Source organism: Cricetulus griseus, chromosome 3, assembly GCF_003668045.3.
Source record: "Cricetulus griseus strain 17A/GY chromosome 3, alternate assembly CriGri-PICRH-1.0, whole genome shotgun sequence".
NCBI lineage: Eukaryota > Metazoa > Chordata > Mammalia > Rodentia > Cricetidae > Cricetulus > Cricetulus griseus.
The window spans coordinates 102,604,141-102,626,187 of record NC_048596.1 but is presented as its reverse complement, the minus strand read 5'-3'; the positions used below and the strand labels follow the sequence as shown (position 1 = coordinate 102,626,187).

Here is a 22,047-nt window from a genome sequence, read left to right as displayed (position 1 = left end):
AAAGAGCAACAGAAGACTGTTCCATAGCCAGGCCTCACTGCCCACACCCTCCAAACCCAAAACTGCAGCTCAGTGGATCCAAGGGACCTTCCTACATAGTCCTAAGCTCAGAAGCTCCTGGGCCCGGTATGATCCTGGGCCCTGGTGCCATGTCACAACTGTTTCTGTCCATCTTCAGCCACTACTCTGCCCCTGGACGCTGAGAGATGTCATGTACACTGCATGTAGCCGCAATCTCCATTCTGAGGTAGCAGCTTGGCAAGATACCTATGTAGAAACACAACATAAATAACAACTCATATTGTGCTTTTTAAATTTCCCAGCTCTTTGTCTATTGTCTTCTATATTGGTAGAAAAAATTCAGAACTGCTGAGATCCAATTTTCTTTCGTGTGTGTGTGTGTGTGTGTGTGTGTGTGTGTGTGTGTGTGTGTGTACGCGCACACACGCTCACACCCTGTCTATTACCCTCTGCCATATTCTTCTGAGGACAGCATCTCTCACTAAACCTGAATCTCACCTTCTAGACCAGGCTGGCTGGCTGAGAGACCCTGGGGCTGGGAGACCCTGAGGTTGTAGGTGCTTGTAGCCATGACCAGCTTTTATGTGGGTACAGGGGTTGCAAACTAAGGTTATGCTCATGCAGAAAGCACTCTTACTGAGCTTCCTTCCAGCCCCTTTCATTTCTTTTGTGGAAGCATCTAGAATATTAGCAACTTCTAGACCAGCAGTGCCTCTGACAAAGGAGAGATGGGTGGAGACAGCTTGACACAGGTGCCACTTAGCCCAGTTGCAAAGGAATTTAAAATTGTTGGGATTTTCACACACATTGGAAGACTGTTGGGCCATGAGGCATGAGCCAATCACATCTTGGCTTCCATCAGAGCCCTGGAGAAGATCCTGGGGTGTGTGTGTGCTACACAAATTTCCTAAAAAGCAGTTGCAGTTTAGAAACATTTTGGTCTCTGCTTTTCAGTAAGCATGAAGCAGCTGCTGGCTCAGAGCCCAAGGGACTTGTGAATCGGGCCCTGTGTGTTTTGCACCCACACAGACCAGCCTTTGTGAAGGACAAGGCAGCCCCACTCTGGCCATGAAGTGTCCTCCTCCCCCAGCTGTTTGCTTTGGAACTGAAAGCTCATTTAAATGGTGCCTGAAGTTGTGGAGAGCATCAAGCTGAAGGACAGCGAGTAAATCCAGCATCGCAGGACAAACCTAGATCTGGAACAACCCTAAAAAACACAAGAGTGGGCCAGCCCTTCCAGCTCCCACCCTACCCCACCCCACCCCCTCTCCCTGACTCCACTGGAGTCAAGATTGTAGAGCAACTCTTCATGGGGTCCTCGCCAGGCCCACAAGCACTTCATTTGGTGACAGGGACTCATCCTCACTTTGTTTTCACACATAACTGGTTTTTAATTAAATTTGACTTTTCTCACATCTGTTCAGAAGGCCGGTTCCCTTTGGAAGTGGCAAGCACAAAAGCAGGGACAGACTGGCAATAGGGAAAAGCAAACAGAGCGGAGCTACACAATCCCCCTATTCTAGTGAAGAAGCCAGTGCTGGCAGGCTTCTGCCGAAGGCTTGTTCTTCGAGGTCATTGTCCATGGAGATTACTCTGCCAAGCCTCTGGAATCCCCACCGCTCACAGAGTCTAACTAGGTGGTCAAGTGTGACCCTTGTTCCCAGCAACAACTGGCTCAATAAGTTTTTGTCCTCTCTCTTCCCAACCCTGCCCCTTTGCCCCTCTTTCTTGCCCACAGAGATCTGTGCTGCTGACTGTGGTGGCCATGGCGTCTGTGTAGGAGGCACCTGCCGCTGTGAGGATGGCTGGATGGGGGCTTCATGCGACCAACGAGCCTGCCACCCTCGCTGTGCAGAACATGGAACCTGCCGGGATGGCAAGTGTGAATGCAGCCCCGGCTGGAACGGCGAGCACTGCACCATCGGTATGGCACAAGCCCCAGGGCATTCTGTTCGCTCTGTAAGACACTTGGGGGCCAGCCTGGGCCTCCATTGCATGCCATAGACGCCAAAAGTCCTTTCATCTGATGACATTATGACTGGCCTCTCTTAGACATCAGTTGGGTTTAAATGCACCATCTGTCATTTTCAACACATGTCCTCCCTGTTTGCATCCCCCACGTGGCATCTAACTGGTTAGCAGGTCTTGCTGCTTAGCCCTTCCTAAACTATAGGCAACATTGCTCTTTGCCTAGAGATGAGTCAAATGGCAGCTATGGGCAAGTACCATGGCCCCTCTGAATCTCCATTTCCTCACCTGTAGGATGGGGAGAATAAGGCAAGTCAAGAGCTTGGCACAGGGTGGCACATGGTGGGATGCTCCAAACGTGTAGCCATCATCAGCAATTTCATTATATATGGCTGTGTGGCTCCTAGTGGTATCCCAGGCTCCTGAAGGGGCCTCTAATCCTGGCAAAAACTCTTCTCCAGAGCCCTAAGGCCACATCTGCATTCCTCTTTCCCCTGCCCCAGGCTTCCATTCTGTCTGCATCTGTCTCCTTTCTCCTCTCTGGGGGCTGCTCTGCACCAGTCCCTGCTGAAGCAGCACTGTCGGCAGCTTTAAAAACACGCTGATCACTTCTTCCAGTCTCTCTGCCTTTCCTGCTGGCTTTGTTGATTTTAAACACAGCCAGACGTTTCGCTTGGTTTATTATCCTGGAATGAACACTCACCAAAAGCTCTTTATTGAATCAACTGCTTTGTGTACGCGTTTTAACTTCTTCCCTTCCCTTTTTCTTTTTTCTTTTTCCTTTTTTTTTTTTAAAGAAAGGGTTTGTGATCAGATGGTAAGCACATGGCTTTCATAAGACGGGATTCCAGGTGCCTCTCAGTGCAGAAAGTGACCTCTTGGGTCTCATAGAAATGGCAAGAAAAGCCCTAGCTTTTGAGAGACAAAGGAGCCTTAAGCATGTATCCATTCTTTCTGTTTTGCCATTACTTCACATCCTTGGTCCCCTGCAACATCAGCAAGTTAATAAACAGCTATGGAACATGTTATATTTATTAACACTAATGGCCTCTAATTTTTGAGTATTTATGATGTGCCAAGCACTGTGCCTAAGGCTTGAACTGCATTATTTTACACTTCTAACAATGCAAAGAGGTATGGATTATTTTCTCTTTCTCAGGGATCCAAGAGTAAAGGGCATATAATTTTTTAAAACAAGAATTAGAAGCTTGATTTTTTTCCCTTCCCAGCTGTTTGCCCTACAGTCCTTGCAGCTGGTACCCAGGTGTCTACCAGGCATCCAGCTCAGATCCTGCCTAGGGGCTGGGCCCCATTTGTCTAGTCAGGCTGAGCCCCCACCCGCTTTGCTTCACCCCATGGTCCTCACAGATCCCTTCATATTGGTGATATAGCTTTCTTCCCCCACAGCAGATTGTGTCATCCCATCTCATGGTGTTCTACTTGACGACTTCTGTATGACAATGTCATCCTACCTCAGGTCTGTCTTGGACTTCTCTTAGTGAAAAGTGAACCTGGGTGTCAGAGAACCTCCACTTTCCTCTCTCATTCACTCCAAGGACAGCTTAACCTTTCAGCCTCTTAACCCGGAAATCCATTCCCATGTAAAGAAAGAATCCGGTCCCAGAGAAATAGTTCAGTTAGTAAACTGCTTGCCTTGCAAGCATTAGGCCCTGAGTTCAAATCCCAGAACCCATGTCAAAGCTGGGTGTGGTGACCAATGCCAGAATTTCCAGCACCAGAGTGGTGGAGGCAATAGGATTTATTTATTTGTTTATTTTTGATCTTTAGAGATAGTCTGTGTAACAGTCCTGGCTGTAGACCAGGCTGGCCTCAAATTCACAGAGATCTACCTGCCTCTGCCTCCCAAGTGCTGGGATTAAAGATGTGTGCCACCACAGTGTTTTCATTTTTTGAGAGCCCTGGCTGTCATAGAACTCACTCTGTGGACCAGGCTGACCCCCAAAATCACATCAATCCATGTGCCTCTCTCCGCCTCCCCTGCTCACATACACACACACACACACACACACACACACACACACACACACACACTTTTAAAAAAAACAAATAGTAAGAACTCAAAGAGAACACATTTTGTTTTCCATACCTTGCTTATGGAGTTCTGAGTTTGCTTTACCAAATTCCAAAAGGTACCTGCCCTTTATAAGACAAGACTTCCCACCCGTGTCAAATGATAAGCATGGAAGGAAATCCTCCCTTGGTCTCACTGCAGAGGATTTATGCCTGGGCTTTGGGGCAGGCTGGGCTACTTCTTCAGTAGCTATTCATTGGACAGGCTTTAAGAAGATCCCATTCATTTTGGCTCCAAGAAGCCCTCCCCTCCTTCCTACCTTCCCTGCTTGCCCTGTGGTTTCTCTTTAAGAACAGGTTCTTCTTTGGTTGCATATGGTTTTCCCTTTAGATAAGAAATACATCAAGGTAAATGTGCATACCAGAAAAGGAAGGTTGACAGTCATAAATATCAAAACAAGGAAAAATGTCATAGGACACAGAAGAGGTCATGGGTGAGTCACAGTGGCTCAGATGAAAGGACTTGGGCTTGGAATTCTATTCTCTCATTGTGTGTTGAGCATTTTCTTTGTCCTTGTGTAATTTCCCTGCATGGCTCCCTTCTCTTTTTGGGTCTCTGCTGTGGCCAGCTGCATCCCTGTGAGAAACCCAACACCCTCATGCTGAAGGAACACGTCAGTAACCTTGTAAGATAGAAGGGTTTGGGGGATTCAAGTTAGAGAGACAATGATGAGTACCCCTTTCCTTGTTGAAGTGGCAAGAAGAAGAAATCCTTTGTTTTTATTTAATCCCTGTGAACATCGTGAAGGGGAAAGAGGGTGCTGACATGAGAAGTTAGAGATGTCAAGCATTCAGTTTTTTCTTGTCACCAGTTTACTGTACCAGAATGGGTCATTATCCTGAAGCTAGTACCTACACTGCCATCCAGTTCTCTCCCAACCAGAGAAGAAACCGGTACTCCTGACACTGATTCATAGACCTCCATGCAGTGGAAGGGAAAGTCTCAGGGTCTGTTTATTTAAACACTGCTACCCTCCACAATCAGGAAGGAATGTTTACCTTACAACAGGAAGGAAACACATCAAGACCAAGATAATTCTGGGCTCTTTGAGCCAAGTCCCCAGCAGGAGCATTTTCCCTCAGTGACACTTCCCAGAGTGGATTGTTACAGCAGACATTACACACCTTCCTTTAAAGAATGTGGTTCCTCCATGATCTTTCAAGGAAGCTACTTGTTTGATCTCAAAAGAGGGTGGTTTTCCGAATAACAGGAAGCATGTCAACCGCACCGTCTTTAATGACAGTATTTTTAATTATTGTAAGAATGCTCTGCATGGAGCCCCTCCCGCTCCATGCCTGGAATCACCCACTGTTAGCACATAGAGGATAGGTCTCCGGTGAAATTGACATAAGAAAACCACTTGGTTGCTTGGTACAGTTTCTCTCTCATTGAATCACAGAATGTGCAGCTGGATGATGTCATCAGTGATGACAGAATTCCAACCCTCTTCACCACCACCCATCATCACAGAAGTGGTTCACCTGAAATTGCCACCCCCCCACACACAAAAGGATTCTTCAATTTTGTTTTGCTCTCTCAACATGAATGATTTCATTTGCATACACGGTGCTCATTTGAATATATGAGTCTACATTTTCTTAGTCTAGAAGCTAAGGTAAGATGGATTGACTTGGCTCTGTTCCTCAAATATATGGCCCATACATAGTCATCAAAAGTGCATTTTTAAATGTCTATTCCAGGAATGTTATGGGTCCTGCAAGTCCAAGGCTTGACCTCCAATTTCAGCAGAAAAGCTGAAAAACATTGTTAAATTTAAGAAGGTGTTTAATTTTTTCCCCTGTCTTTGAAAACACATTTTGGATCAATTCTATGGTGATTATTTTATTCACCTCTACGCCCCTCATCTATGAAGCCTCAAAACACGTGTGGGAAATGCTAGCTTCTGATTTCATTTATAAAATCCAACCTTGACCCCAAAGCTGTGATTGCAGGAGATGCCAGACATTCAGAATTATTTACTGAACTTCAGGAGAGCCGTCCAATCACATAAACCCCGATTCTTAAACAAAAGCCTCTTCTGGGAGGAAAGATCAAAATAACACTCTGATGATGCAATCACTTGAGTGAGCAAAACCAGACTTCATGATGAAGGGGAATTTTAAAGAAAACCACAGAATCTTCTGAAGCACTTTGTCCACTTTTGAATGGTAGCTCTCAGGTTTCACTCCCTAATCAGATTGTCCTTCAACAAGAGCTCAGAAGCTGCTCAGGAGGTGTCAGCACCCAGGTGATGACCCTATGCTATTCATCCCCAAAAGCTCTGTCTCATAACAGGGCCTGAGACCCAACAGGAAAGGGAGAGAGAAGAAAAAGCACACAAGGATCCACCTGGAGCCATCAAAGGATGAGTCTGATCACCGGTTTCTCTGGGAGATTTCAACACATGTGATAAGGGTGGGAAACTAGAAGACAATAAATGAGATTTGTGGGGTCATTTCAGGGTGGGAACCACTGACCATTCACCCACCAGTCCTGCATTGAAAAGGAAAAAGAATGTGAATTTTTTGGATCTTAATAAGAACATCACACTGGTAGTTGGTACCTGACTGAAAGATGTTCAGGTGATTACAGCTGCCATACCACCACCTGATGTAATGCTCTCTACTTCATCTGTCAGAGTGGGAACCATTGATGCAAGTGTTAATTGTCAACCCAAGATTCTTGGGGAATAAGAAGGGGAAGCCTCCCGCCATGTTCTCCACAACCCTTGATAGAGTTCATAGTGCTCCCGGGTGCTATTGTGATGGAAACACAAGAATGCCAAAGAAACCTAAAGCCACCCCCCAGAATCTACTGTAAGTGACTCCATGCTGCCAGTTTCTCCCTCTTCTCAGTGACAAGGAGATAGCAAGAAAGCAAGAAACATTTGTACAACAACAAGAAAATAACTGCAGCTTTTGAGGAAGATGCTGCTGCCTCCACCTTTATCCTGAAGCTCTGAGTGGAATGAGACAGAGATTTCATGAAATCCTGAACCCACCTTCCATAACACAAACTTATGGGTTTGCTGCCATCGTCTCTAAATACCTTAACATCATGGATTTCAAGATGGTGGTGATCGAGAACATTCATGTCATGATGCTCACAATGTGGGCTTCTGCATTTGTCTGTTTAAGTAAATGGAACTGAATTTCAAAAACCCAGATGTCACTGCCATTTTCTATAGCCTGAGATAAAGAAGTTCTATTTCCAGAGAACTCCTGGCCTTGGCCTCGACAGGTGTTTCCAGCCTTTTTATTCAGTATGATTTGTGGTGTCACTGTAGCAAAGGAACCCCTTTTAATTTGTGGACTCAGGATTTGAAACTTTGAATGCCCACACTGTGAAAACAGCCTGAGCTGCTTCAGTCACTTCTTATGGCTTCTGTTCCCACCTGTGGTCTGGAGAAATTAGCAAGCTTTTATAAAAGGTATTAAAGTATTTTTTCATAATAGAGACCTATAGTACTATACAGTCCTTGAAAATGAAATGGTATTCAAAGAGAGAGCTCTCTGAAGCCAGCCCCGGTTTTCAGGAGTACATCTAACCTCCAGGAGCCACCATTGAGTCTGGAGATAATCAAGAATGTTTTCTGTTCAGAAATCTCCCTCAAAGCCTGAGCTGAACAGTGAGATGATCATGTGGATCCCAGTGAGGGGCACTCATCTATGCTAGGCATCTTTGGGAGGGAAATCACAGCTCGTGCCACACATTCTGCAACTGCATTTAGAGTTGTTAGAACATTGTATGATTAGAATTTTCCACAAGAGCTCTGCATATCTGAAAGCTAAGAAATCCACCAGAGCTTAGACATTCTATGAGTCCTTGCTCTCTGGCGGCAAAACTCTGGGACACCACACAAGGTAATATCTACAATATTTTAGACCACTTTGCAGATTTAAGATGTATAAACTTTAATACAACCAAGAACCAATGAAATCCCCCTATTGGCTAGAGATCTCCTGGCTGTTTTTGAGATGAGCTTTCCCATGTGTCATTTTTCTCATTTGGGTGGTCCCTATGTTTGCCATTCCATGGCTTTGTGTATTCACTCCTGCTTAAAAGTCATTCTTCTTCACAGTACCTTCTTATATCCTGCTGGTGTACAGACCCCACAGTACCTCTAAGAATAAAGGGATGTTTGTAGGCCCTGTTAAATCACCTGTTCTGAATTTTCCCCTTGGCTATGCAGCTTCATGGTTCATATATCATCATAACAGCTACTGCACTGATACATGAACTAAGAACAGACTCTCTCATCTACTGGTATTTTGATGCAAAGAGATATATAGCTGATAGATAGATAATTGATACAGATAGATAGATAGATAGATAGATAGATAGATAGATAGATAGATTGCAATGATAGATTGAAAAGAAATGACCTGTCTTTTTTTAATGAAGTGAGGAAAAATGTTCTTACAGTTTACATAATCATATGGCTTCCAGATAAAGCCACTCCATTATATTCAGTCCTGTTTCAGGGACTTTGAGTCACATGTGAAATCAAGCTGAAGATGGAGTGTACTCCTGGAGGCATTGGTTGCTTTAGAAGATTGCACCCTCTGCCTGGCCTTATGGGAACACAGCAAAAAAGAGGTGTAGAGAAACTGGAAAAGAAGCCTCATTTATGTAGATGAGAAGGGCAGAATATATTACTGACGTAGGCTGGGACTGAAAAGGCCAGTCCTGTCCTGGGCATTCAGACACATACCTCATGTACATACTAGGTTTAGACATTAGAGCAGTGTCTGACACATATCCTCACAAGCAGGCAAGACTTTAAATTATCATATAATTCAAATAACCCCTCCATTGGAAAACCAAGCATGCATCATTCTGTCTCTTGAGTTAAGACGTGTCTAGGTTTCCCTTTCTTTTTCTTACCTTTCACAGTGACGTTCATTGACCTATGCCTCACATCCTTTGTAAGATGCACAAAGCAGGGGTACATCTTACTTGGCATACCCAACATTCTGCATCCGAGTCTGTGTAGGCATATGTGTTCCTGGACAATTTTAGAATGCCAAACAGACAAGCTAGCAATGTATTCAACCAGAACCCTAGGATATATCAGAAATTATGGAAAATTTGCTTATCTCCAACCTCTAATTTCTCGGGAACTTGTCTGCCCAGATAAATTGTCAATATAGCTGCTTCCCCTTGAGGGAGGTTGGCCATTACTTTGGGTAGACAAGGGGTTAGTTGTAATTTTCCATGGACCTTAATGAACCTGACAGAGCAGGACTGTGGCCACTTGTGCAGCTTCCCAGACTCGTTTTTTCTGTTCCCCTTCTCCATATGTCTTCTGTTTACACGATCACATTTCCAAATGCCTGGATCCCAGAATGAGTTGACCATTCCTTTTGGCTCTTCATGGAGAATGTGCTTGCTCTCCTTCCTTCTAGCCATGTCATTTTGTCTTTGTTTTTTTTGGGGGGGGCTTGTTTTGTTTTTTTGTCTTTTGGTTTTCTTTTTCCCACCATGGCAGAGGCCTGTCCCAAACATTGGGCACCACCCTGAGTCCCCACCCCTCCCTAGTGTCTCCTTAACACTTGGCATGGTTACATGGCAGGCAGTATTGCACTTCCTTGGTCCTACCTTAAATGTCCTGTCTTTTATCTCCCAAGCTCACTATCTGGATAGGGTAGTTAAAGGTATGGTCTTCCTCTATTTTCCTGTTGTCTTTGTGTCTGTGTTTGTGTGTGAGCATAAAAGAAATGTGCATATAAAAATGTCTATACACACCATTAGCATGACAGTGTCTATATGCTGCCACATCCCCAGCTTTGTCACAGTATCCATTACCTAATGAGGGTGGGCTTGGGGGTCACAGAGTGGTTAATAGACCTAGAATGTTGTTCTTTGCCCAAGTCACTTAGATCTGTCTGTGACATTACCATTGTGTTGTTATCCTTCCATCACCCCTGTACCCTACCCCCATACCTTTCACCCTCTCCACCCCATCTCATGTCACCCCATCCATTCCTCACGGCCTCTGGCCCTTCAGAATTCAGATACTGGGAACCAGCCTGGGTGGCCTGAAAAAAGGAAGAGGCTCAAGAGCAAGCGAAAACAATATTGAGGACTGCATTCCATTACTGTTGTGTTCCTTCATCCAACAGCCACACGTGGAGCACCCACTGTGTGCTAGGTACACATGCCAGGCCCTGGAAACGAGAAGTAGACTGCAGCCTTGGGGAGTGGGTGGTCTGTTGCTTGCTGTCTGTTTTTCTTTACAGAGAAGGCCTGGCTTTGGTAAGTTTGTTCTTTGAAGAGTATTCCCTAAAGGCAAAGTGATTTATAATATTTAAAACATTTACTTAGGTGATGTCTGATTCTCCACGAAGACCTCATAGCTGTAAGAATAAGGCTTAGATTGAAACATTTAAAAGGCCCAGCACTTCTTAAGGAGAAACATCATGTCATAGCTTTTAATCCTTGGGTCTAAACACAACACCTGGCACAATACATGTGTTCATTAGTTAGGGACATGTATTCTGCAATCAGACCTTGAAACCCAGCTCCCAAACTTGATGGCCAGGGTGACCTTGGGGCAGGTTATTTCACTATTGTATATTGATCTGTAAAATGAGCATGGTGGTAGGTCTGCCTCACAAGGTCAGCAGGAGGATGACATGAAGCAATGATTACCAAGCATTAGTATATGGGTGGGAATGTCACTGGGTATATTTAAGTTGCACTATGTTGTCATTGTATTCTTATTCTTTCTCTTGACTTGAAGAACTCTAAGAGCTAGATTAAAATCAGAAGTTGTAATATAAAAGGGTAAATTGGCTTTCTGTAAGAGAGAATAACTTTTTTGAAAATTAAGGGAAAGATTCAGGGAACTATATTATATATTACTATGTTTATTGTTGCTATGACCAGATACCTGAGAAGAAGCCACCTAAGAAAGAGAGAGTTTATTTCAGCTTACAGTTTGATGCATACTACCCATCATAGTGGAAACATGAGACTGCCAGTCCCATTACATCAGCAGTCAGGAAGCAAGGAGAAGACAGGAAGTACTGCCAAACTCCAAGATCCTCAAAGTCCACCCCTCAGTGATCCACTTTCCTCCAATGAGGTTCCACCTCCAAAAGGTTCCACCTTCCCAAACAGCTGGGAAACACATGTTCAGATATGAGTCTATGGGGAACAGTTTACATTCAAACAACAGGGACCAATAACGGACTAAATGCTTTTCAGCTGGGTCAGCCTTGCCAATACAACAAATGTATTATTAGGACCCAACCAGGATAGGAAGCAAGGTTCCTTGACTTTAATACACTGGCCTTTGCTGAGAACAAAATCATACCAACAGGAAATAGATGTATGTCAGTGTTCTCCTGGGACAAGCAGTCAATACACCATCACCATCAGAGTGTAGACTAGATTCATAATGGAATCATTATTCAGTGGGCTGCTCCTTACTGTGTGAAGTTCTTTGCACACATGAGTCTTGAGTCCTGTTAATTTTTTTCAAAGGAAACAGATTTAATGCCGCCCATTTAGTTGAAAAGGTAAGCTGAAGTTGAGGGAGTTTAGTGGCTCACACAGGTTACACTTCTGGAAAGTAGTTAGGCCAAAGCTTTGAACTTTATAGTCATATACAGACTTCCAACATTTTATATTCTGTCACCATGAGTCATCAAGAATGCCTCATAATTCCCAATATTTTACATCTAAATCACATATGCCAATCATATCCTCCCTGAAAGTAGTTTGCATCCTTTCTCAAGTCACCTGCTCTGACCTTTAGTTCAGAAAATCCCACCATTACACCTTTATCTGGCTGAGGTCAGTGAATCAGAACTTGCTTTAAAAGACAAATGCTTCTTGGCAAAATCTGGGTATGAACCAAACCGCATCTGGGCACTGATTCTCAAAACCAGTCCAGAGATCTACAGGAGGCTGCTTGAGACTTGTCAGAGCAGAGCAGGTATTTTGTAGTTCAAAGAAAATCTCACTTTTGTTCTCTTTCCAGTTGCACTAGTAGAGAGTACGTAGATAATAGTCACTCGCCTTGTCTCCTAAACTGCCGGGAAATGTAGATGCTATGTACGCATGTACAAATGTAGAAATGGCTCTCTTTGCAGTGTCTACAGTCTCTCAGAGAAGACTCAAAAGCAAATAATTCCAACAAGTGTGACAAGAGTATGATGTGAGAAGGGTGTGATGGTGGTAGTTTGGAGACCTCACCAAATTAGGCAGGGGTCTTTCAGATTGTGGAATTTGACATGGGGTTTAAGAGAGCTACCAAAGGTTCTTTTATGAGTGTGGCAGCAGACATTTGTGATTTAGAAGGCTCCCATTAGGCTATTTTTGTGAAAAAGGAATTGGGGGAGAATATTAGGAAGAAGAAGGTCACTTATCCTAGTGCTGTCATCTAGGTGAGAAGTGAATGCATAGACCAAGAAGTGCAAGGGAACAAAACACAGGGAGAAGGGCATTTGGTGGGTGGGAGGCAGGCTGCATAGCCGCTTACTACTCTGCAAGATTTTGAATGGCTCCTGGCCATACCTGATGCTGGCCAGCTGCAAGGGGGATATTGAGATGAAGTGGTCCCTTGTCATTTAAAGGGCATCATTTCTTTTGAAAAACTTAGCCCTTCTCTAAATCTTAAAACTACATTATTTCGGCTCCAGCAAATGCCTGGTGTGATTCCTTCCATAGGGGATTGTTAATGTCACTCAGGCTCTCTGAATTATTGATGAGTTTCAGGGTTTGTGGAATTAATGAGCTTCTGCCATGGGGAAGGATGGGGATATTGCTTTAAGAAAGTCAGCAAGTCACTCTAGAGGAGGCTTCCTCCTGCTGGCTAATAGGGCTGTGACGGTGCCAGAAGCAAGTGAACCTGTTCCACTCACAAGTACTCTGAGGCTCCTCTGAAACCAAAAGGAGCAGGTCCTTAGGGTGGAACTTGGCTCATTTGAAGAAACTGACAGTGGATAGTGTCCCTGTGGTCCCATATTAAGTGTTCCCCTCCCATGGGTGCCTCTGAACAGCACTGGGTATCTACAGTAGGCAACCAGAGGAATTCACAAGAACCCAAAAGGCAGGTTCTGTGGAACACTATTGCAGCAATATGGGAGAGAGAGAGAGAGAGAGAGAGAGAGAGAGAGAGAGAGAGAGAGAGAGAGAGAGTTCCAAGGCCAAGAAGAAAGATGCTCTGAAAATCAAACAAGGATTTGTTGTTGTTGTTGTTGTTAATTTTTTTGTTGTTGGTTTGGTTTGGTTTGGTTTGGTTTTTGGTTTTTCAAGACAGGATTTCTCTGTGTAGCTTTGGAACCTATCCTGGCACTTTCTCTGTAGACCAGGCTGGCCTTGAACTCACAGAGATCCACCTGCCTCTGCCTCCCGAATGCTGGGATTAAAGGTGTGTGTCACCACCACCTGGCCAGGGTTTTCTTTAATAAGGTTGTTAACATTCATGTGACTAAGATAAGAACTGAAGTGTTTTTTGAACTTACTCGACAACAGAGACTTCATTGTTATTGTTGTTGCTTGAGTCAGGGTCATTAGCCCAGGGTGACCTGGAACTCTGTATAGCTAAAGATGACTTGATCTTGCCTCCACCTGCCACAAACTAGAATTACAGTCATGCACCATACATACAAGCATATATATATATATATATATATAATATATATATATATAGTTTACCAATTGAGCCCCACATCCAGCCCCTGAAGCTTCCATTTAAAGACCCCTTACCACCAGTCCTTCACAGAGTTCCCTGTGAGAATGAGTGTTTAAAATCTTAAGACCCAACAGATGTGAGTGACACAAACTTGTTATCCCAGTGCTTTGAAGGCTGAGTTGGGAGGGAGAATCACAAGTTCAAGGTCAGCCTGGGCTACATAGTAAAACTGTTTCAAAAAATAAATAAATATATTTAAGCCCTTCCTGGGACACCAACAGGTATAGAAACACAGAGCAAAAAACAAAGGCAAAAGATATCTTCCTCTACCCATCAACTGACACAGAGTCTGGCATCCAGTAGGTGATGCATAAAATGTGTTAAATTATGAATCAGTTGATCAAATCTGATGTTCTGACCTTCCTTGAGTCAGTTTTGCTAGAAGTACTTAATGGATCATTTATGTTATATATACATCAGGAAACTGAGTCCAAGACAGGAAGGTAGCTTTCTCAACCCTACCAGTCAGGAGGGAAGAAGCAGAACCCATTTCTCTCTGATCTATTAATTCATTTCATGGTGAGTGCCTGCTGGATGAAGGCACCAGATGAAGCCCCCAGTTGTCTTTCTGGAGTCTGAATTCTAATAGAGGGAGTAAAATCATTAAACTAATTGAGAAATTAATCAATAACCAGAGTAATCATCACCAGGACAGTCTGCCATGGAAGTATGAGGATTGATACTGTCCATGTTATTCCAAAACCGTTTGCATAGAATGGTAACCCTATGGCCATGTCACTAGGGTGCCTCTTCTCTTCAGAAAAGTTAGTATTCATGAGCCCTAAACATTGTCACAGTTTGGAGCAGCAAAGGGTTACTTTCCACTGAGTGCAGTCTTAGTAAGGTTATACAAAGTGAAAACCAATCTAATATTAATGGCTCTTATATACTAAATGCCCCTTGTAGTAGTGAACAGCCAGCTCTCGTGCTTACTGGGTTCAGTAACTGGCAAATATCATGTCACTTAATCTTCTTGGGGCCTCTTTCATATCTACAGATATGAAAACTGAAGTTCAGAGTTAATTTGATAATCTTCCCACAAACAGAAAGTCCAATGACCGTGTTAAGATCTGAGTTGAAGTTTGTCAAGTTTCACAGTCCCCATAACTGCAAAACATACTTTGTTTTTCAGTTAAAAACTTGAGACTAATGGTGTGAAGCTGGAAGGTCTCTGAAAATCTGGGAAATTACAGCCAGGTTTTATGTGTGAATGTGGGTGTATGCAAGCCACAGCATGCTTACAGAGGCCAGAGGAAACCTGGGGTGTTGGTCCTCACCTTGCATCCTGTTTAGAGTAGAGTCTCTTGTTCACCACTGTATGCACCGAGCTAGCTGGCCTTTGAGTTCTGGAGATTCTCCTGTCTCAATCTCCCATCTCTAAGTAGATGCAATAAGATTACTGTGTCTGGCTCTGTGTGGGTTCTAGGGATCCAAACTCAGGACCTCCCACCTGCAAGTGTTTTACACACTGAGCCATCTCTCCAGCCCCCAAAGTCACCCCTTTGAGGGATAATCTATGCAAAGCTCCTAGCCTAGTGGCCAGCCATGATACCTGATACCCTGAGTACATGGCAGCTACCATTGTCATTGCTGTCCTGAGGCATCTACCAGAATTATATAGCCCACAGACCAAATGTACCTCATCACAAATTTTTGTAAATAAAGTTTTATTGGAATATATTATGCTCATGACTCACAGATAGTGTATGCTTGCTTTGGCAGCACAGTGGCCGAACCCAGTGATTATAACAGATTCCTTACCATGTTGAGCCCCCACTAATGCCCCTATGTTATAATTAAGAATATTGGATCTCAAAAAATTTAATAACATTCTGGATCCCATGGCCACAGAGTCTTAGAGCTGGAGTTTGGTGTGACTCCCAAGTTTGTGCTCACAAAGAACGAGTCCTCTCTACATCTTAGGAGATGCTGTATCTTACAGGAAAATAAAAGGACCTCTTAGTATTTTTAAAGCCTTCACCTTCTTCCTCTAAGATTAACTCCAATATAAATGGTTTGATTAAAGGCAGTCCCTGGCTAGATGGACAAAAATTTAAGTGAGACTAATTGAAAGACCAAAGAGGCTCTGCTTGCTGAGATCACTCTGGGTGACTGATCATGGTGGCTCAGTCAGAACACAGAGCAGTCACCCACTGCTCCGAGCACCAGTTTCACAGCTTTCTTCTCAATCAGTTTTGAGGATGGCCATGCTGGTAGCCTACCACACACGCTCTATGTTTACTACTAAACTTTCTGTGTGATCCCTAGTGAATTCTGAGGACACACGCAACCAGTGTTCCTTCCTTTGAATGGAAAGGCCAGTGACTGTGTTGACTGGTTGGAATAAGACTCAGCTATCAAAAGCCCTTGACCCATGATGGAATTTAATCTTTGTGTGCTAATTTCAATGTGTATTTTTAATTGATATGTATGCCAGGTTTGGTATTCGACAGCCACATTCACATTTGTTATCCCTTTTAAAAATGATGAGTCACAGATACGGATAGCGCAGCTGACAGAGTGCTCACCTAGCGTTAATGAAGCTTGGGCCTTAATCACCACCAACACAAAAGCCAGATGCGGTGGTGCACACCTGTAATCCCAGCACTCGGAAGCAGAATCTGGAAGATCAGAAGTTCAGGGCCATCCTCAACTGTATAGCAAGTGTGAAGTCAATGTGGGCTATATAAAACACTGTCTCAAAAAAAAGAGCCCCCCCCCATGGCAATATGTTTGTTTTCCCTGGTTCATGGGAGAATATTTAGTTTACAGCCAAAATTTATAGGTGTTTGCTGCTCATCATTATAACCCATGCCTTCCCTGGAACAGAGTAGAGAAAGAAGCCAGGGATAGTATAGTTTGAGTTGGTAGCCACTTGGAGAAGAAGGTTGGCCATTATGGAAATAAGGACTGGAGTGGAAGAATAGGAATGAGAAGAATTCAAATGAAAGGATAGAAGCTGAAGTGAACTGTGGAACCTGACATTTTCTTAACCACAACCATTGCTTCCTTTTTTGGTGTTATGTACATGTCTTGTACATGTACATGACACAGGTGTGGAGACCAGAGGACATTTTTTAGGAATCAGTTTTCTCTTTCCATCCTAGGTTCCTAGGCTCAAACTCAGGTCATCAGTCTTATGCGGCAATGGTTTTTACCTTCTGAGCCACAAAGTCTGCAGGGCTTGAAAAGGTAGTAATCAAAAACCTGTAAGTCTACTTGACTACCTACTAAAAAGTCCCCACCTTATCATGGGATCAGAGAAGAAGTAATAAGCTCTAAGCATTGTCTATTCTTTTAAATTGGGTCATCTTCTCAGATGGCCCTAGCTGTGCCTAGTTCCCACAATGTGCTTTAGGTCTTCATCTAGACACTTGCTTATCCTTCAGTGGGATGCCTGCTTTTCAAGAATACAACTGGGTATCAGCCATCTCTGTGCCTGCAGCTAGCCCAAAGAAGATGCTTAACAAGTGACAGGTGGACAGATAAACAGTTGAGCAGCTAGCACCGTTTGTATCTTCCTTTGTACTGGAGACCTGCGGTGGGAGTTTGTCTATGTTGTGACAGTCTCCTGTGCTCCTCTAGTAAAAACACCTTTTCAAAGTATACTATAAACACAAGCCCTCTTTCTCAAAGCAAAGCAAAGACTGTTATTGTCTAGCAAAAAATGAGCCAAATAAATGAAAAGCCTAAGGTCAACTAAAGTTGACCTAGCTGCAAGGACTAAAACAAACAAACAAACAAACAAAAATATAGCTCAAGTCCAAGTGTGCACGCCTTTAATCCCATCACCCAGGAGGCAGAGGCAGGAGGATCTCTGTGTGTAGTAGGGAAGAGACAAGGTGGCCAAGCACAGGCTTGAGGACAGATGGAAGACCTCTCTGATCAGGCACTAGCAGGCTTGATCCACTGACTGCATCTCTAAAATCCTGGTCACTTGTGAAATGGGCAAGGTGGGAGTGGAGATGCTGTGGGTTCCAGACCTGCCTCTGCTTGACCATATACCCCAGTAAGTCTCCTTACTTCTCTGAGTCTCTGCTGTCTTCTCTGTAAAGTGAAGATTCTTTGTGGTACCTGCCTCCCCAGCTTTTGAGACTGATAGATGTGAAAGCATCATGTAGGCAGTAGGTGCAGCACTTTTGAGTGCAGAGGTAGCAATTGCTGTTGGGCACCAGCCCTTGACTCTCTGCTTTGTCTTGCAGAGGGCTGTCCTGGCTTGTGCAATGGAAATGGAAGATGTACCCTGGACCTGAATGGGTGGCACTGTGTCTGCCAGCTGGGCTGGAGAGGAGCTGGCTGTGACACATCCATGGAAACCGCCTGTGGAGACAGCAAAGACAATGATGGAGGTAGGGATCTGGCACCTGTGGACCCTGGGCTGTTCCAGGGAGAGGAGACAGAGAGAAAGGGGTGGACATTGCTGGGTTAGCAGGGTACCAATATCCTAATCCACAGGGAGGGGACTTTAAAACACAGAAGACTGTGCAGGTGGCCTAAAGAATGGGTGATATTGCTAGTTAATGCATTTTGATTCATTAAAATCAATGAATGTAAGTGAAATTAATTGGCATCTATTGGCCAATGGAGAGGAGGCATGGAGAAGCATCCTCAGCTGGCCCCGTGGTGGAATGCTTACTTGGCCAGGGCTTGAAGAAGCACCCTTCTTCTGTATCCCAGAAACCATAAAGGATGCTCCTCCATGGGAAGGAGGTTCACTCACTTAGATCAAGGTCTCTCTTCTGATTCTGGAGGTAACCCTTCTCAGGTACACCAAGGGACACATTCCCCCTTACAGTCTCCCATCCCCATAGGTTTGTAATAATATCTGCCTTTGCTTTTTATTTTTTTCAAGTGTTGGACAGCCAAAACCCAAGGGAAAAGGGGTTAGTCTTATGAACTATTAACTCAGGGTGAAAAATCCATGTAAATTCTAACTCCAACTTTAATCCCACCTGAGGCTTCCATAGGCAAGGTACTGGGTTTCTCTGAGCCTTTCTCTCCCCAATTATAAAATCAGGCAGTTTGCCCATGAAGGTCATTCAAGTCTTTATATTAGCTGTAAAATCAGCTTCTGTTTCTCTATTGTGTAAACTTGTACAATATACTCCATAATAAACTCCACATTCCCACCTGGAAGAATCTGCTTCTAGCAACCTCGGGGAGTTACTGGGAAAATAAAGAAGACAGATATGAAAACAAAAAAGCTTTTCTTTCTAACGTTGGCAACTGACACATTTAGCAGCTCCCTTTGATGTAAACTGAGAGACTTCCTCGTGTTCTGCACAATGTTAGAAATTGGTGAACTAGGAACTTGGCATCCTACCTTTTGGAAATTTCCTACCTACAATGTTTCTACAATCTTAAACACCATAAGGATTAAAAGGCCAAGTGTGTAATATTGTGGTCACTCTGATTCATTTGGCTGTGTTGGCTCTGGGATCCTAGAATGGCTGTAGAGCATTGATGTTTGTCCGGACTGCCCTACAGTCATTCTTTCTACTGCCCAAATCCAGAAACCAGACATGCAGATGACCCCAGACTAGAACTATGAGAATAATTATGAATGAGATACCCATGGGTTTGGGCCTTGATCCCTCAGCAGAGGTGTGTGCCCCCCTGAAATCCCACAGTGTTGATATGTCCCTTAATCTAGCTGAAACTTGGAGAGATCATCCATCATTAAGCTACCCAAACATGAAGAATCTTTTTTGGAGGACCATGTCTTACACCAGGCACAGAGATGCTGAAGTCCTGTCCATCCATCCTCCAGAAACTCAGGAAAGGAGAAAGCTCCAATGTTGAGTGTTAATGGATTGTGCTAAGTGTAGTTGCAGAATTATGTTCCAGTTGTGAGAATGGGAAAACATTTATCAGGAAGGTGATACTAGAGCAGGAAAGAGTTTTATGTGAGGGAAGGGACGTTTTGTTCTCAAGAGGTCACGTAGAAAAGGACAGGGCAAAGTGAGGAAGGGTATCGAGCATCCTTGTCTTCAGGTAAGAGAAAGAGCAATCAGACTCTGTGGGAAAGAGATGCCAATCTGTTGTCTATATGATGCCCTCAGCATCCCTCTGCATTTTTCCTGTGTGCCTGAAAGGCCAGTGATAAACAGTAACATTCGTGGAAAAGTAGGAAAAAGGATAGAAGCCACAACGGAGAATCATTTCCTCCCCAGAGTCCAGGGTGTTGGCCCAAGCTTTCATACAGCTGTGGAACATATGGGAAGCTAAGGAACTAAGTGTCTTTGTGATGTTTAGAAAACATATAGGCATACACACATACACACATACACACACACACACACACACACACACACACACACACAAGCAAGAACTGACTACAGACCAGGGTTTGTTCGTTCCTCTCCATAAAATGCAGCACCAGAGTTTACACCCTGGTTGCCATGCTTCAGAGACAGCCAACACTGAAATAACCAGTTTTCACAGAGGACCTGGGCCCACAGTAGCCCTAACCCCCATGTCATAGGAAATGATCCAGACCCTAGGAAAATGGAGCCTTCTCCAGCTGCTCTGAGCAATGAGCCAGCAAAAAGCAAAAAAGAACAACCAGAAAAATCCCCAATTGTAAGAGAACATGCCTCATACATTTTTGAAGCATATTATAGAGCAAAATGAGTTTGTATGTACTTTGTGGCAATGCCGTTCAAAAGCTATGCTGTGAGTTTGTTCATTTGCTCCACAAATGTTCGCTGAGCATGCACACTGCATCAGGCCCTGGTTCCCAGGGCTTCAGAAATAAATCTGAGAGTCTCTACCCTTGCTAAGTGTAAGATCCAGAGAGAGAGGAAATGGAGGCAACTGTGAGACTGTGAGTTTCTGCTACCACAGAAGAGCATCCAGCCATTCAGACAATATTGGCAAACACCTCAGAGGGAACTGAGATATGGCTTCCCCGGGGAGACCTCCCATAGGCCATCACCACTGGAAATACAACCATCTCAGGAGGACAAGTCTTTGGCATTTGGTTCTCAACTGTGAAGTGAGAGAATGCCTCATTTTGGTAGACTCTAAGTTCAGTGACCTTTCTATCCATGGGGAGAGTCCAGAGGAAACCCCAGAGGATCCCTAATTTGTAGGGTGGCATGGGTGAAATGAACTACAGGTTCAAAGGTGCAAATATTATCCTCAATGACTTTTTATCTCTTGGTCTTGCCCAAGCAGAGACAGTTTAGTAGAAGGAAAAGTAGAGCCACTGTGCAGGGAACACACACATAGGCCATATTTAGCACTGCACTATTTTCCCTTCAGCCAAGCATACATGCTCTTGACTCTTGCTGTTGACAAGGCACCACACTCTTTTCAGAGGGGGTCTAAGGACCAGTGAGCATGGCCCATTCTCCTTCAGGAAGCTCACAGTCATTTGAAAGAAATTGTTAGCCAAATGACTAAATCTAATGGAAGGAGAATGAAATAAGTAACTTCATGTCAGCCAAGGCAAGGGATTCAGCATAACATGAGAAAGCAATTCATCAGGGTAGAGAGAGTGTATGCAAGAGGCCCGCTGAGTGCTTTAAATGACTCTGGGGCTTGGAGGAGAAATTAGCAGAGTTTAATGTCGAGTAACAGGGATAGAAGGAACTTCATCTCCTTCCTTCTCCACCCCCACATGGTGTAGACAAGGAAACAGGAAACCAGAGAGAGAGATGACCTCATATATCTCAGAGTCACACAGAAAACCAATAGCTTGGCCCAGACTAGGACTCCAGGCTCCAGCTGAGCTACTGCATGTAGAGCACTCTTCCTTCTCCCAGGGTCTCTCTTCCTCCCTGAAATGTGGAGAGTGTCTACCCAGGTCTGTAGAGGCTCTAAAAAATGATACAGAGCCTTCTAGAGCATTCATTCATATCATTCGACAGCTTGTAGCTCAGTGGTGCACTCATGCACTTTCCTCTATGAGGAAAGCGGTATTGATGTCGCTAACCCTCTCCTTAGGAGAAGGACACAAGGACTTAGCTATTGTTCTAGCCAGGTCACAACACTGGCTAGGAGCAGTCTGCCAGTTTCCTTCAGGCCTGGCTGCACTAGAGCCTTTCCCAATAAGCAGACCTTGGATCTGGCTCCTTCAAGCTACCTGAGAACAACCATTTCCTCCTTTTATTTCTCCAACTTTCTAGGTTTAAAGCAATCATTTTCAAATTCAAGTTGAATTCCAAGGTTCATTAAGAATGCTATTGCAGTGTTTTTAATCTGTGAGACAAAAAAAAAAAAAGTTACACAGTATGGTTGAGTTGGGAGCGGCTTT

The 22,047-nt window shown here is 44.0% G+C and overlaps 1 protein-coding gene across 5 annotated transcripts in view; it reads left to right on the top strand.

Annotated features, from left to right (window-relative positions):
* Window positions 1-22,047, top strand: part of Tenm4 (teneurin transmembrane protein 4) — a 719,910-nt gene that overhangs the window by 604,379 nt on the left and 93,484 nt on the right. For all 5 annotated transcript variants that reach the window (XM_027407666.2, XM_027407667.2, XM_035442393.1 and 2 more), the window contains 2 exons: window positions 1,760-1,945; window positions 17,990-18,136. In XM_027407666.2, the coding sequence (XP_027263467.1) occupies window positions 1,760-1,945; window positions 17,990-18,136 (333 nt within the window). The remainder of the gene's footprint in view (window positions 1-1,759; window positions 1,946-17,989; window positions 18,137-22,047) is intronic.